The sequence below is a fragment of the Macadamia integrifolia genome, chromosome 6 (assembly GCF_013358625.1).
Source record: "Macadamia integrifolia cultivar HAES 741 chromosome 6, SCU_Mint_v3, whole genome shotgun sequence".
NCBI lineage: Eukaryota > Viridiplantae > Streptophyta > Magnoliopsida > Proteales > Proteaceae > Macadamia > Macadamia integrifolia.
Window position 1 is genome coordinate 20,691,858 of NC_056562.1, and position 14,376 is coordinate 20,706,233.

General features: G+C 39.2%; 1 protein-coding gene across 1 annotated transcript; it reads right to left on the bottom strand.

Annotated features, from left to right (window-relative positions):
- Positions 1 to 7,548: 7,548 nt before the first annotated feature.
- On the bottom strand, positions 7,549 to 8,619 carry LOC122082117. The gene has a single exon (XM_042649603.1). The coding sequence runs from the start codon at positions 8,617 to 8,619 to the stop codon at positions 7,549 to 7,551; it is 1,071 nt and encodes a 356-aa protein (XP_042505537.1).
- Positions 8,620 to 14,376: the final 5,757 nt, after the last annotated feature.

The window sequence follows — 14,376 nt, forward strand, 5'->3', positions numbered from 1 at the left end:
ATCATGCCGTTCCACCTGAGACACCTGGAAGGATGAAATAGCCATTTCAGCAGTTGAATGGGTTGTGGGACCGTCAACCTGGCCACGTATCATGGTTCACAGTCCAACTCAATCGTTTGGCTTGCGAAAGTTGAAACTGATCTTGCCCCTTTTACTGCGCGCTTTTTTTTTTCTTTAAATGAACTGGTTTTTTTTCTGGGTAAAATTGCTTTAGTGTGAAAATCATCAAACAGCCGTTGCATTGATGCAGTGAGCATCAGGTGGTTAAGACTTAAAAGTTCTTTAGAGCATGTGTTTAGGTGCTCTTAGTCGTCTGATACTCACTATACGTCACCGCTCCCTATTGAGGATGTGGACTCCTATTTAATGTCATGTGAAAGAATGATGTGGGAATTATGATTTAAAATAAGTAAAATTTTCTATATCTAGGATATGAGAAAAATGGGAGAGTTTTCTATTCAGAAGCATGGTTTTGACACCAACGTGAGGGATCAATAGGAGTGCCCAAAGCATCAATATGGATGACATTTTCTACCTTTAGGTGGAATGATCATTTCGCCCCTTCTTGAATCTGACCGGATAGTATCTTTTTTTCCCATAATAAGAAAATTAATTATAAAATAAAAAAAAGGGTAATTTTGAAACTTTTACTTTGTTTTAGATTTACTTTATCCTTTAAGTTTTGTAATTCTTTTTCTTACACAGTTGATCTAAAAAATTACCTTTATAAAATATGGGTGAATGTTCAAAAAAAAAAAAATACGGGGAGAATGTTTTCTATCCTTACATCAGTGGGGGGGGGGCCTTTCTATCCTTACATCAATGGGATAAGCAGTATTTCCACATTTCATGAGGGTGAGCCCCCCTTTTTCCCACCTGAAAGCATAGATGCAACCTCTACACTTTCAGACTGAAAACATTCTCTCTCTATATATAGATAGAGAAAATGCTAGTTATGTCAGTGTGGTGCGTCCTCTCACTTTGTTTTTCCTCCCTAATATTGTGAGTCCTTTTATACCATTCGCAAAGCACCCTTTTCTGATTGCCCCCATGGGAGATTCCATTCCATGCAACACGCAATCCCTACCCCAAAATATATTAGGAAAAAGGTAATGGACAATCAAATAGAGAATCTATAGGTTACCCACCTAATTGTGCCATGTCAATTGATAATGCATCAACTTTGACTACTGGACATCTAGAAAAGGATTTGGATTAGTCACTTGTCAAAGTCAATACTTGTCATGTACCCCCTTATTTATCATTTACCCCCTTATTTATTGCCATTAACCTTATTGATTGTGTGTCAAATAGCCATGCACCGACTTGATAGTCCTAGATTTTTAAAAGCTTTATTTTACCACTTGATCAAATCCGATTGAGCTAAAACTTAAACGTGAGTAGAGGATCCTTGGGTCATAACTTACAAAATTTCATCCACCCCCCTCAGACCTGCTATGTGACACAAATTTGGTGTACCCCTGTTGGGTTGTATACATCCCCTCGATAGTCCTGGATTCTTCAAGTGTTATTTTTCCAATTGGCTCAAACTAATCAAGTAGCAAGAAAGGGAGAAATTAACTTTTATGGAAATGATCTTGATTGGGTCACTGGATACCCACAAAAAAGTCATGGCAATGTGACAGACATAGTAGGTGTTCAAGCTAGTACAGAAGCTTCATTGACCTGAGGCCTGAGGAACCAAAAATTGTGTGTTGTGACCAAAAAAATATTGAAAAATGATATCTATGATTGACATATTCAGGAGAAGAAGCATTAATGGTGGGATTTGCTCTTCATGGAGGAGAAGAGGAAGCTCACGCAGGCTTTCCCAGAAAAGCATTCAGAAGCTCTGGAATAAATGTGAGCACTGAGCTATTTGCAAAGTCCACCTGATCCAAGCACCAAAAATTCAAGCTTGTGAGAAGTTGTTTGATGTTAACTTTGATAAAGTGCAAAAAAATACCATGGTTGAAAACAAAGTTGAATTATAAAAAAAAAGTCTTAAATAGTTGGAAATGCTCTTATGCTGTAAGGTGATGCAAAGGGGTTAACCATGCTCAACAGTGCAGATGAGGCAAAGAACCACCCACTCCTGTCTAACTTTTAATGGTGCATCTTGGAATAGCAGAACAGTTTTAGATTTCACCAAAGGGTGTGTGAGACCCATATTGCTTTTTAGATAACAAGGCTAGAAAGAGGTCAATTGTAAATTTTCAGGTTTGTACTTCATCACTTCGAAGTCCTTTTAACTGATCTTCACATGTGATGTCAGAAAAGCAAAATTATAGGTTTGAAGAGGAATGAAAATAAACGAAGAAATATGACTCATCATTGTCATTCTTAAAACCCAATAATTAAAAAAAGGGTAATTTACAACGTCATCCCCTGGAGAATACCAATATTAGAGGGACACCCCCTCTCTTTCACTAAATTAGATTCGAACCCCCTGCCGTCAGTCACTGGTAAGGAATATACCTTATATGATGATGTAGCTACTATATTTTATTTTAAATACCAAAATATCCTTTGAAATATCTAAAATGCCCATGTAACAAGTTCCATCTCAAATAGATTTGGACTACCGGCGATCGTACAGAGCACCGAAAATCACAATGGCAGTGGCAGCAACATCGGCGACATTCAACTAGATTTTCTCCAGTGGGTAGAGAGAGAGAGAGAGTGTGTGAAAAATGCCGGTTGTAATTTAGTTAGCCCTTTCACAAATGTGAAAACTGAAAACACCCAAATTCAGTCAGGCCGCCATTCTTGTTGATCTACTGAGTCTTTGCAGATTTTTTTTTTAAATTAATATGTTATCAGGTTTGAGTTTACCTTTCTTCTTCTTCTTTGGATTTTTTTTAATTAATTAATTTATGGAATTTTCCTTGTCAATGTGACTGATGAAGTTGGGTTTTGAGAGATTTTTGTTTGGTGGAGGCTTGGACTGGATGATTGGGTGGTTGTGGCTCCAGACCTTCGCCTTCGTCTCTCTCTCTCTCTCTCTCTCTCTCTCTCTCTCTCTCTCTCTCTCTCTCTCTCGATGAAGACTATGGGCTATAGAATCAAACCTTTGCATTTTCTCTCTCAATTTCTTTACTTCTATTTTGTGTTGGTTTCATCTGCACTCTCGTTTCCGGCCCTCTTTCTCCCTCTTGTCTTCTTCGATTCGTCCCCACCGTTTGGGCACGGAAGATTCGCAGAAGCCTTAGGACCCTAAACCCACCTTTCAAACCCAGTCAAGAAATATCATCACTCATTTTAAGCTCCAAGCACTGCATCTTTGGGTCAGTTTGGTGGGTTCTTCTTCGTTCTACACGGCGAAAAGGAGCTTCCAGTTATGGTGTATGAATAATACTCATGAATTCAAAATTAGGGTTTTCATGCTTTAGCTTTGTTTTATTTCTCTCTCTCTCTCTCTCTCTCTCTCTCTCTCTCTCTCTCTCTCTCTCTCTCTCTCTCTCTCGTCCTTTGTTTTCGAGTCACAACTCTGTGTTTTATCAGTTATCTTCTTCACTATTCTCAGGTGAACCCGTTTATAGACACTGCTCACTTGTGGCTCCACGATCAACTCCTCTAGCTCCATGAACGTGACGACCTTAGTCCCAGTCTACATGCTCTAGGTCCAAATTCCTCCAGAGTGAGTAGCTTGGAGAGAGCGTTTTAGGTTCCAACTCTGCCTTTGTGAATAGGGTATAATGATCATTTCACAACATCACTTAACAGAGACTGACGGTAAGGGGTCTAAATCTAATTTGGTGAAACCGAGGGGACGTTCCTCTAATATTGGCATTCTCCAGGGGGTGGCGTTGTAAATTACCCTTAAAAAAATTTATCATGTGAGCAGAGTACCATGGAGTCCACATGTTTATAAGATTTAAGCCCGTTGTTGATGCAATTCAGAAGAACAAGAAATCCAGCAGCAAACTAAGCCATCAAACTGGACCAAAAATGGAATAATATGTTTAATATTGAGTAACCAATGAGTTTTATGGGTCAAAGGGCTTAGTATTTTGGGGTTTTTATTGTAAGCAGCCAATTCTATAAACTTAAATATTAGAGATTTAAATTGAATATGGGATTAATTACTTAGTTAATTAGTTTCTAAGTTGTAGTAGTATAGAAGTTTTCTATTTTGTTTTCTCTAAAATTCTCTTGCTTGTGCATGAAGGGTCCTTTTTTTTTTTTTTTTTTTTTTTTTTTTTGTAATATTGTAAAATTGTAGATGAAGGAGTAAAAGGATCATAATAGCCCAATCAGAATGATCAGCCATGCATTATCTCCTCTGACTACAGTTGCATTCCATTATTATAACTTATTGCAAGTACATTTATATATTAAGTTACTAGAAGTAATTTAGCTAAACAGGTTACAAATAAACCCCTTTTAACTCCAACTGCTCACTTTATAAAAATCTATGATGGTATTTAATGCCCGATAGTAATGGTTGAAAAGAGTGAGGTTACACAAATAGAACAAATAAGCTAAGAAAACTGAAACAAAATTAATGGTTTCAATCTTCTCAACCCCTTTGTCCTTTTCTTTATTGAGTATAAATTCTCCCTTGACCTAGTACTCTACAAGCCTCACAAGTACTGATGCCAGTAACTGAAACAGTAGTAGGAAGAGGAAAAAGAGGTTCACTCACAATGAGGAGAGCTGAAGGGATCCCCGTGCTTGTAACCTTGGCATCGGTATTCATGTTAATTGTGCCTGGACTAGCTCGTCCTGAACCTCAATCTCAACTAGATACATTTGTGCCGCCATGGATCTGGCCACCAATTCCTCATCTGGAGACCCAAAATTGTTGGTCATCTCTTCCAGACATTTCAGGATGCTGGCAAGAGATCCTTAACTCCTGTTTTACACTTCAAATAACCCTTGGTCCCAAATGCTGCAATGTCATCAATCAGCTAAATGAGAATTGTGTTGACAAGCTCTTCCCCGAGGGATTCTCAAATCCTTTCTTGCCTCTTGTCGAGCGCTGTGCTCCAAATGGTGATGCAGATGCCCCTGCTCAAGCAGATCATTCTCAACCAGCCCCTGATAAACAACCATCACCACCCACAGAGGTAGATGCACAATCTCCCAAAGGAGGAGATGCAGAGAAACCTGATCAAGAAATTGCACCATCCCCTAATGAAGAAGGGCCAGAGCCAGATCAAGGAGATGCACAAGAACCAGATGTTGCACCATCACCTAGTGAAAAAAATGCGGGAAATCCAGATTCCTCAGGACATGGACAGGAACCAGATGTAGCACCATCACCTGGTGAAGAAAATGCAGGAATTTCCGGTTCCCCGGGAGATGCACAAGAACCAGATGTTGCACCATCACCTAGTGAAAAAAACGCAGGAAATCCAGATTCCTCAGGAGATGGACAGGAACCAGATGTAGCACCATCACCTGGTGAAGAAAATGCAGGAATTTCCGGTTCCCCGGGAGATGCACAAGAACCAGATGTTGCACCATCACCTAGTGAAAAAAATGCAGGAAATCCAGATTCCTCAGGAGATGGACAGGAACCAGATGTAGCACCATCACCTGGTGAAGAAAATGCAGGAATTTCCGATACCCCGGGAGATGCACAGGAGCCAGATGTTGCACCATCACCTGGTGACGAAAATGCAGGAATTTCAGATTCCCCAGGAGATGGACAAGAATCAGATGTTGCACAATCACCTGGTGAAGAAAATGCGGGAATTTCAGATCCCCCAGAAGCAGCAGATGCACTAACACCTGCTCAAGGACCATTTGCAGGTGAAGCAGATGTTCCAACTTCTGATGAATTAGACACACCATCCTCCCAGTGAAGAAGATACAACAAAACCTGATCATAAGAGTTTCAACTTCACCTGGCAAAGAAAATGTGCCAAAACACTAGTCAAAGTGCAAAATCTCCTGATTAAGAAGGTGTGCAACAATCTAATCAGAAAACCACATTATCACCGATTAACAGAGATGTGCCAAAACCTGATCATGGTATTGCAAAGTCCCCTGAAAGAACAAATGCAATAATGGAAAAAGTTGATCAAATACTTTCACCATCTCTAGCTAAAAAGTGCCAATCCTGAGTCCAGTTCAATCATCTTCTTGCATCTTTAGTGCAGGAAATATGCCAAACCTGACCAAGAATTTTCAGCAATCCCTAGTGTAGGATATCTCCCAATCCACTGTCCTAAAGCATTTTTTTTTTCTTTTTTTTGGAACGAATAACAAATTTATTACATAAAAAAGAAAGCCTGCATGGACCAAAATTAACAAAAAACAGAAGCAAAATAATAATATTAGTCCAAAGTCCAAACAATATAACCAATCCTCCATATTCTAAATGACCACCCTCACATCATGCTATCAGCAAGGGCTCTATGTACTATGAACCTTCAGCACCTTTCCCAAATCTCAACAATAAGTATATCCAAGAAATACTATACCTCAGAATCGGATACCGAATGAACAAGCTTACTTTGCCAACTCATGAGTCTAGCATGTCTAAAGAAGGTGTGACAGTCTCTACCCACAATGTATTAAGAAACATGATATATAATCTGCCTCACACAGTCCCAGGTTTAAGGAGGTGACCCATCATTCACTGAAGAAGTCCTGGTCAAGTCAGAACAATGAAGTGCACATATTTTCTATTGAAGAACACCGACACCAAGAAGTCATACCATCACCCAATCATTGAGGGAAAAGCCTGGAAATGCATCAAAACCTGAAAAAAGCATTTCTCTGTCAACTGTTGACAATATGCCAATTCCTTATGGAGGAGTTTCACCAGCTCCTAACGTATGCCACTATCTTCTAATGAAGGTAACACACTACAGAGACATGGTCAATGAGCTAAACAATGCTGATACAGAAACTAAAGGAGATACATCATAACATGATTAAGGAGTCACACAATTCCAGTGTAGCCAGTGCATCGTTTCTGACCAAGAAATGGTGAGCATTCCATCTTGGAAGGAGTAGATGGAACGAGTTGGACTCTGAAAAGGAAAAAAAAAAAAACGGATTTCCTCAGATTATGATCTAGTGATTACACTATTCTCAGATTATGATCTAGTGATTACACTATTCCGACTCCGTCCCACAATCTAGCAGGGTAAGGAGGCTCTACCTATGAGAGATTTGTTCATTCATTAATAGAAGATGGTGTCTTAGTGAGTCATGAATCATGGCAATGACATCCTCAGTGTGATCTCGAGGCAAATACCACATCATTCAAGAAATGGAAAATTATATAAGAGAGATGTGAAGTGGTTTGTTAGAGTGACATTTGCACTCTGTCTGCTCACAATGAAACTCAAGGATCAGTTATAAACATCAACTAACACACATACAAGAATGTCCACTAGACCACCCCCCCCCCAATTGTAACATAGTTCAAGTTTAAAATGGCAGCAAAATCAAGAAGAAAAAATTTTCATAGAATTATACATTATTTACACCAGATTCTATAAGAAAAAAAGGGGGAGGGGGGGAGGGAGGAGGATAAAATGGAAGGAAACCTGAAACTGACTCTAGAGGGAATTCAAACATAAAGAACTACTTAGAGGATGCTTCCTTGATTGCCCTCTTCAATTCCTCTCCAATGTCTTTCTCCACAGTACTTACAGAACCACTGAACTTCTTCATTTCTCTCCCACCAACTTCTCCATTGCTGTTCTTCTTATTCCTCCACCGCTCAAACTCACTAGAGGTTTCAACAGGCGATGCCATGGGATTCCTCCTCCCTAGATCATCACTCCCCCGATGAGGATTTCTCCTCCCAAGATCATCACCTTCCCTATGAGGATTCCTCAAAGAAAACCCTAATTTTCTAAACTTTTCCAAGCTGTCTTTCATCTCTCTATTCTCTTCCTGCAAAACCTCAACTTCTCTACTCATCCACAAACACACACTTTTCAGCATCTTCAAATCCCCAACATCACTGCAGCTGCTGCTCCTGAGCTTCACTTCCTGCTCCTCCTCCACCCTCTCAATCCCAATCTTATCAACCGTCAAAAAGGGCAATTTCTTCCCACCAAAATCAGAAGGACAATTCACAACCCACCTGAATCTGACCACAGCACGTTTGGTCACCGGTACCACCGTCTTCGCCATCACCGCAACTCCAGACAACAAGCCGCCACGAGATTCACTAAAATCCCTCCAAACCAACGGCCCTTCAGGACCGCCATTAATCTGGGTTCCACCGTTCTCCTTAGAATGATCATTGTCGTTGGAGGCAGAAGTAGAAGCAGAAAGGACCGTTTTCTTGAGAGAGAAATCACCGAATTGGGGCTTGAATTGGACGCAGAAAGTAGGGTTAAAATTTCCGAGGAGATTGAAATGCGCGGACATGATGAGAGGGGAGTTATTGGGAGAGCCAAAGAGGCCGACGCCGGACTTGAGGGAGAGAGAGAAATAGTTGTTCGTGGTTGTGTTGGGGTTGTAGGACAGCTTCAGAGACGGACCAGAGGCTGAACTGGTGCAGAGGCTCAAGCTGAGGTCTATTGGGTCTCGGGCGGATATGGCGGAGGTGAAGGGTAGACCGAAGACACTTATTGGGATCTTTGCACGGAGAAGTGGGTTCTCGTGCTGCTGCTCGTCTCGTATCTTCACTGATGCCTTCATCTCACTCTCTCTCTCTCTCTCTCTCTCTCTCTGCAACTTCAAATGAAATTAGAAATTAGAAGATAGAAGAGTAGGCTCTCCCCGGTGTTGAGGAAATTTCTCTTCACTTCCATCTTTCTTCTCCATCCAAATCCTAAATCCTTAATTACCCTTGGTTCCTCCTCTCTAATTCATTTCATTAGTTAGTTTATAAAAAATTAAAAAATCAAAAAATTAAAAATTAAAAAAGATCAGACAAAAAATTCTGATCATATTTTTATATTTATAGTACTTATCTCATGGTATCCATCGGTTATCATATGTACAATATTCAAATGATACAAAAATTAAAATTTTAAAGAAAAATAATATATTTAACTTTTTTTTTTAAATTTATTTTTTATTACCCAAATAATTGAATTAGCGAGAGAAACTGGGATCAAAATCCTCCACAGCGTCTGAACTTGACGGAGGCTGACGGAGCCTAGTTACCATGCCGACACATGGCGTCAGCCACGTGTATAGTGGATCATTCACTTAACTGGTCTAAATGAAAATTTTGATAACTCAACCGGGTCGACCAAAAACCCAAAACGGTAATGGTCTTCGATCCTTCACTCTTCTTCTTCTTCTCCCTCATTTCTCTCTTCTGGTCGCACGAAATAAACACTCCCATATCTTCTCGTTCTGCTGATCGATCCCTCTGTTTCCTCTTGTCTTCCTGCGGTCGATCCTTCCTTAGTCTTCTTTTCCCTCTTTACCTTCTTTTGTTCGAGAGAAGGAAAACCCCCAAAACCGAGGGCAGAAAAATCTCTGTTCCCCTCTTCTTCTTCTTCTCCCTCCTTACCGTCTTCTGTTAGGTAAGGATCTCAGTTCTCTCAAAACCTGCATGATGTGGTTTATGCAAGATAATATTTATTTAAGGTTTTCAATTTTCTGTAGAGATCTCAGTTTTGTAAAGTAAATGACCCCAGGCCTACTTTAGTTCTTGGTCATTATCCTTTCCCAAGACAGAATTTTGCCTTCAAATGGGAACTAATTCAGTCTAGAATTTGTGTTGTTGCAAAGTCTACAGATCTCACCTCCAGTAGAATATGAGATTGAGATATAATAATTGCCATTACCAAACACAAGTGCATTTGTGCGAGTTTTTGTACCATGCCTCTTTGCCAGGAACAGATGATGATCAATTTTTTATTAATAAATGGGTAGCACAGAGGAGAGATTTTTCTGCCCTAATTTTTGGGGGTTTTTCTTTGCTCGAACAGAAGAGGGTAAGGAGGGAGAGGAAGAAGACGAGAGAAAGGAAGGATCGACCAGAGGAAGATGAGAGGAAACGGAGGGATCGATCAGCAGAAGGAGAAGATATGGAAGAGTATTTGCTTTGTATGACCAGAAGAGAGAAGTGAGGAAGAAGAAGAAAGAAGGATCGAAGACCATTACCGTTTTGGGGTTTTGGGGTTTTGGTCGACCCGATCGAGTTTTCATTTAGACCGGCTAAATGAATGATCCACCATACACGTGGCATATGCTACGTGTCGACATCGCAATCAGGCTCCGCCAACCTCCACAAGTTCAGATGCTGTAGAGGATTTCGATCCGAGAAACTGGGAGGGGGACTCAGTTGGACCCACATCACCCACCTTAAAGACTAAAAAGAAAGAGAGAGACTGAGAGATCTAGACAAATTAAAATGGGATAAGAGATTTTTTTTTTAAGGAGAAGGGTGAAAGATTATCTTATAGGAAAAGGTTTTATCAGTTATTATTAAAAAAAAAAAAAAATTGCTGGGTAATAAATGCATATAAGTCACATTATTTCTATAGCTTGTTCAAGATGAAACAGATTTTTTAATATATATAATAATACTGAGTTATTCGTGACTTTTAAAAGAATTCTTTAAAGTTATGATTTTTTTTGAATTTTTTTATTTGATTCAGATTGGATCGAATTATTCGCGAATAATTCAACGAATTTAATAACTAAGGTAGGGACAAAGATAAGAGATTTTTTGTGTGCTTGCACTTTGAGAGTCTAGATCCACTGTGGTCTATTGGGTCTCAAGCCTTGACCAAGAGGGTACGATGGTCATTTTGCAACCTAGGCATAGGGATGTGTTATTGGATAGAAAATATGTCCTCGTCTTTATATTCAAACGAATGACAAGAAATCCTCACTTGATCGTGTGACCCCTACACTAAGGTGAGAAAACAAAAATAGGAAAAAGAAAACTTCCAAGCTAGTGTTCCCTACGCTCAAACATGATTAGGTGAAAAGAACCAACTGCCCCCACCACAATTGGGTATTTTCGCACCCACTTGTGCCTCTGCATTCTCATTCCTTAACCCAACAAAAATAAACAAAGTTTTCTCGGTGGGACATAGGGGTCACGCCTAGACACAAGGAGCGAGGAATGATCCATGTACCACTCTTGGTGGCACCCCCATATTTGGACATGGCCCCCATATCCCTCCTAAAAAACACTACCCCAACAAAAATATAACACATACTAAGGAGAATGGACAAAGTTAAGAGATTTTTTTTTGTGTGTTTGCACTTTAAGAGTCCAAATGTAGTCGAACTAGATTAGAGCTAGGGATTAATGTTCCTTCGAAAGCCCCCCCTCCACACGCATTCACACGTGAGGAACAAAACCAGTCAAGTCACATTGAGGTCTCACGTCATGAAGGCCAATGTTAAAAATTTTCCTTATATTTTAATTGATCATGTAAAGAAGAGGAAAATGGATATGGCTCTTCTGTGGCACAATAGGGGTAGCAATGCATATCTGACAATCTAGAGCACCCAGGAATGAACCCCAACACATAGGCATGCGCCTCGACATGGTCCAGGTCATTGAATGTGCGATGCCACCTCTATTAGCCCACAGAGGAGATCCACCCGAGGAAAATGGCCTGAAATCTCCATTCTAAGAGGAAGAGATTGCTTGTCCAACAACTTTTTTTCTTTTCTTTTCTTTTATACTACCCTTGCATTGATAACAAGAGAAGTTTTATCCAAAATAACAATAATAATAATAAATAACAAGAGAAAGGCCCTGTGGTATAAGCTATCGTCAAATGAAAGATCACACAAAATGACAAAGAGGGATGGGTGGGTACTGTTTGTGGAATCCCACAGGGAAAGGGGAAAAGTTGCATAAAAAGACAAAAATGATGATCATGATTACACAATGATTTTTTTTTATGTGTTTATCTCTCTCTCTTTAAATTTTATTTTTTTTTCCTTTGTTCTTCTTGAGTTCCAAAAATATATGGTATCTATCATTGTACGTTTTTCCATTTGATTTTTGTGTTGGATGAGAAGGTGAAGCCGCACATCACTTTGAGAGAAGTAATAAGGGGAATACATGGGACCCACAGTCTTTATATTAAAAAGAGGGGCCTTAGATCGTTGCCTAGCCGTGTGGCCACTACACAATGTGGGAAAGCAAAAGCATAACAATTGGGCGAAAGAACCCCACCAATCTAGCACAGGTTATGCAAGAGCCGGACCAATGAGAGAGCATGCCAAAACATCTTCATTGCACATAAGAGAGGGGCAGCATGGTCTTTTCGTGCTCACACCAATTTGGGCATTTCTACGCCAAACTGGGAGGGTTCTTTTCCATAACAATGATAACAAGTTATTGGGTTACACAAAGGACACATGGCGGATGCCAGATAGTATGTGCAGTTGGAGAGTAACTCCTCATTAAGTTCCAATGCAGTTTTATTCATTATGGGCTACCCATATTTATTCAGTATATAACATCTGTGTTTACTGTTATCTACTTACCTCTACACTTACAGGAATCCAGATCAGGTTCACATAGTAGATTGTTTTTGTATGCTCATGATTCGGTCATTGAGAATTCAATGTCTCTCTTTGTATTTAATGGATGCTAAATGTTCGGACCAAGGGCATACGAGAACAATCCTGTACGTTAACCCGATTCATCCTCCACTTATAGCCCCCTTGCCCCCAAAATTAGAATTCACTACTTACCTCTATTCTCTTCATCATAATGTTTCATATATATATATATATATATATTCATCATAGGCATTCGGAATTGCTCCATTGATACATGAATTTGAAAATCTTATAATATTTATTCACCATAAGCAACAATATTATAAAAGGGTTGATCAACCACAAACATAACTAATGGTAGGAGATTCATTGATTGCTTTCTATGGGCAAGTACCTGGTGGAAATGCTGTGAAACAAAAACAAGAGAAAGAGATGAAGAATTAATATGAAAGACATATAGTAAACAAGTAGTGTATAGAGCAAAGAAATGAATTGTTTACAGAGATGAGGAACTATAACTCTCACACCTGGGCTACATTCATGTAAGGTGATTGGACGACCATGGTCATTGATGAGCACATTTATGTGTGAAATCTAGGGTAGTAAAACATACATTTTACATATTTAGAATGGAGCTACCTTGGGTTTTACTCTCTTTTTGCAGGTTTTATATTTTCAAGGCCTTAAGGACTATCGGGCGCTATATCTTCAATTTTACACGTAAAGAGGTCCTATTTCTTTTCTTGGTTGCGAAGAGGACGAAATTCTGAGCAAGATGGACATATTCAATTAAAAGTACACATTCGTTTGGTCACCCATACAAATGATTATTCTTTTTGGGTCTAGAAAAAGAATAATGGATTAGAACTAAACCGAGATGCAGAACCAGCCCATTTGCAGTTGTCCCAGAGGTACAAGGAATATTTCCAAATCCCAACAAGGATCGATGGACCACATCCTTAAGTGATTGAAGATTTATTTTTGGTAACAACAACTACCTAGTGTAGTTGGTGAGCTATGGTGTGCAAAATTTTCTTGCTCACCAAGAGGTCTCAAGTTCGAATCTCATGGTTGTTTTTTTTTAGAGAATTTCATTGAAGATTTCCTGCTTTTCACTCACTTAAAGCACTAAGGGCATGGAGGGGATTTCCACATAAAATTAGAAGCAAGAAAAATCGTGGAAGGATTCCTGCGCAAGAAGAGAAGAAAAAAAAAAGAAAGAGAGAAATAAAGATTGCCCAAATCTTCTCTCTCCTCCACATCATCACCAAAAGATTGTCCAAATCACACAAAGCAAGAAGGAAAATCGTCCCTTGGAGGAAGAAAAAGAAGAGAAATAAATTAGAAAAAAAAAAGGAAAGAAAATAAGCAAACAAACCATAGGAAATTTCTCAAAGTTTATTTCTCTCTTCTCTCTCCTCCACCTTAGCACTTTTGGTCTCAAAAGATCTCACAACCAATTGTGGGTTTCTCCCTTTTAGAAAAGAGAAATTTGTTACCTTACCTCCCCATTCCCTATAAATACAACTCATGTAAGAGGAGGGGAGACAATTCATTCTTCTTCTAGTTTTTTTTAGTTGCTCTCTCTTTAGTTTTAGTTCTTCTTTATCTTTTCTTTAATCACTTTTGTAATAGTTTTTTTTTATTTCAATTAATGCAAGCACTCTTTTATTTTTATTCAGCCATTTTATGTTTATGATTTATGCAATTGAGTTGTAATTTTTTAAGTTATAGTTCTAGGCTTAGATCTAGGTGACAAGATCATGAGCCGTGGAGCAATTTTTTTTTCAAGTTCAAGCATTGATTCAAGTAAGTAGGCTCCTTCAATAGTCTTCTCTCCCCCATCTCATTCCCTCTTCAGTAGTCTTAATTTAGGATTTTAATTTCAGTCGTTATATTATTGCTATCCCTTTCCCCCAAGGTTCATGGCTGGTGTATGTGTTGGCTTTGCCCCTCCTAGCC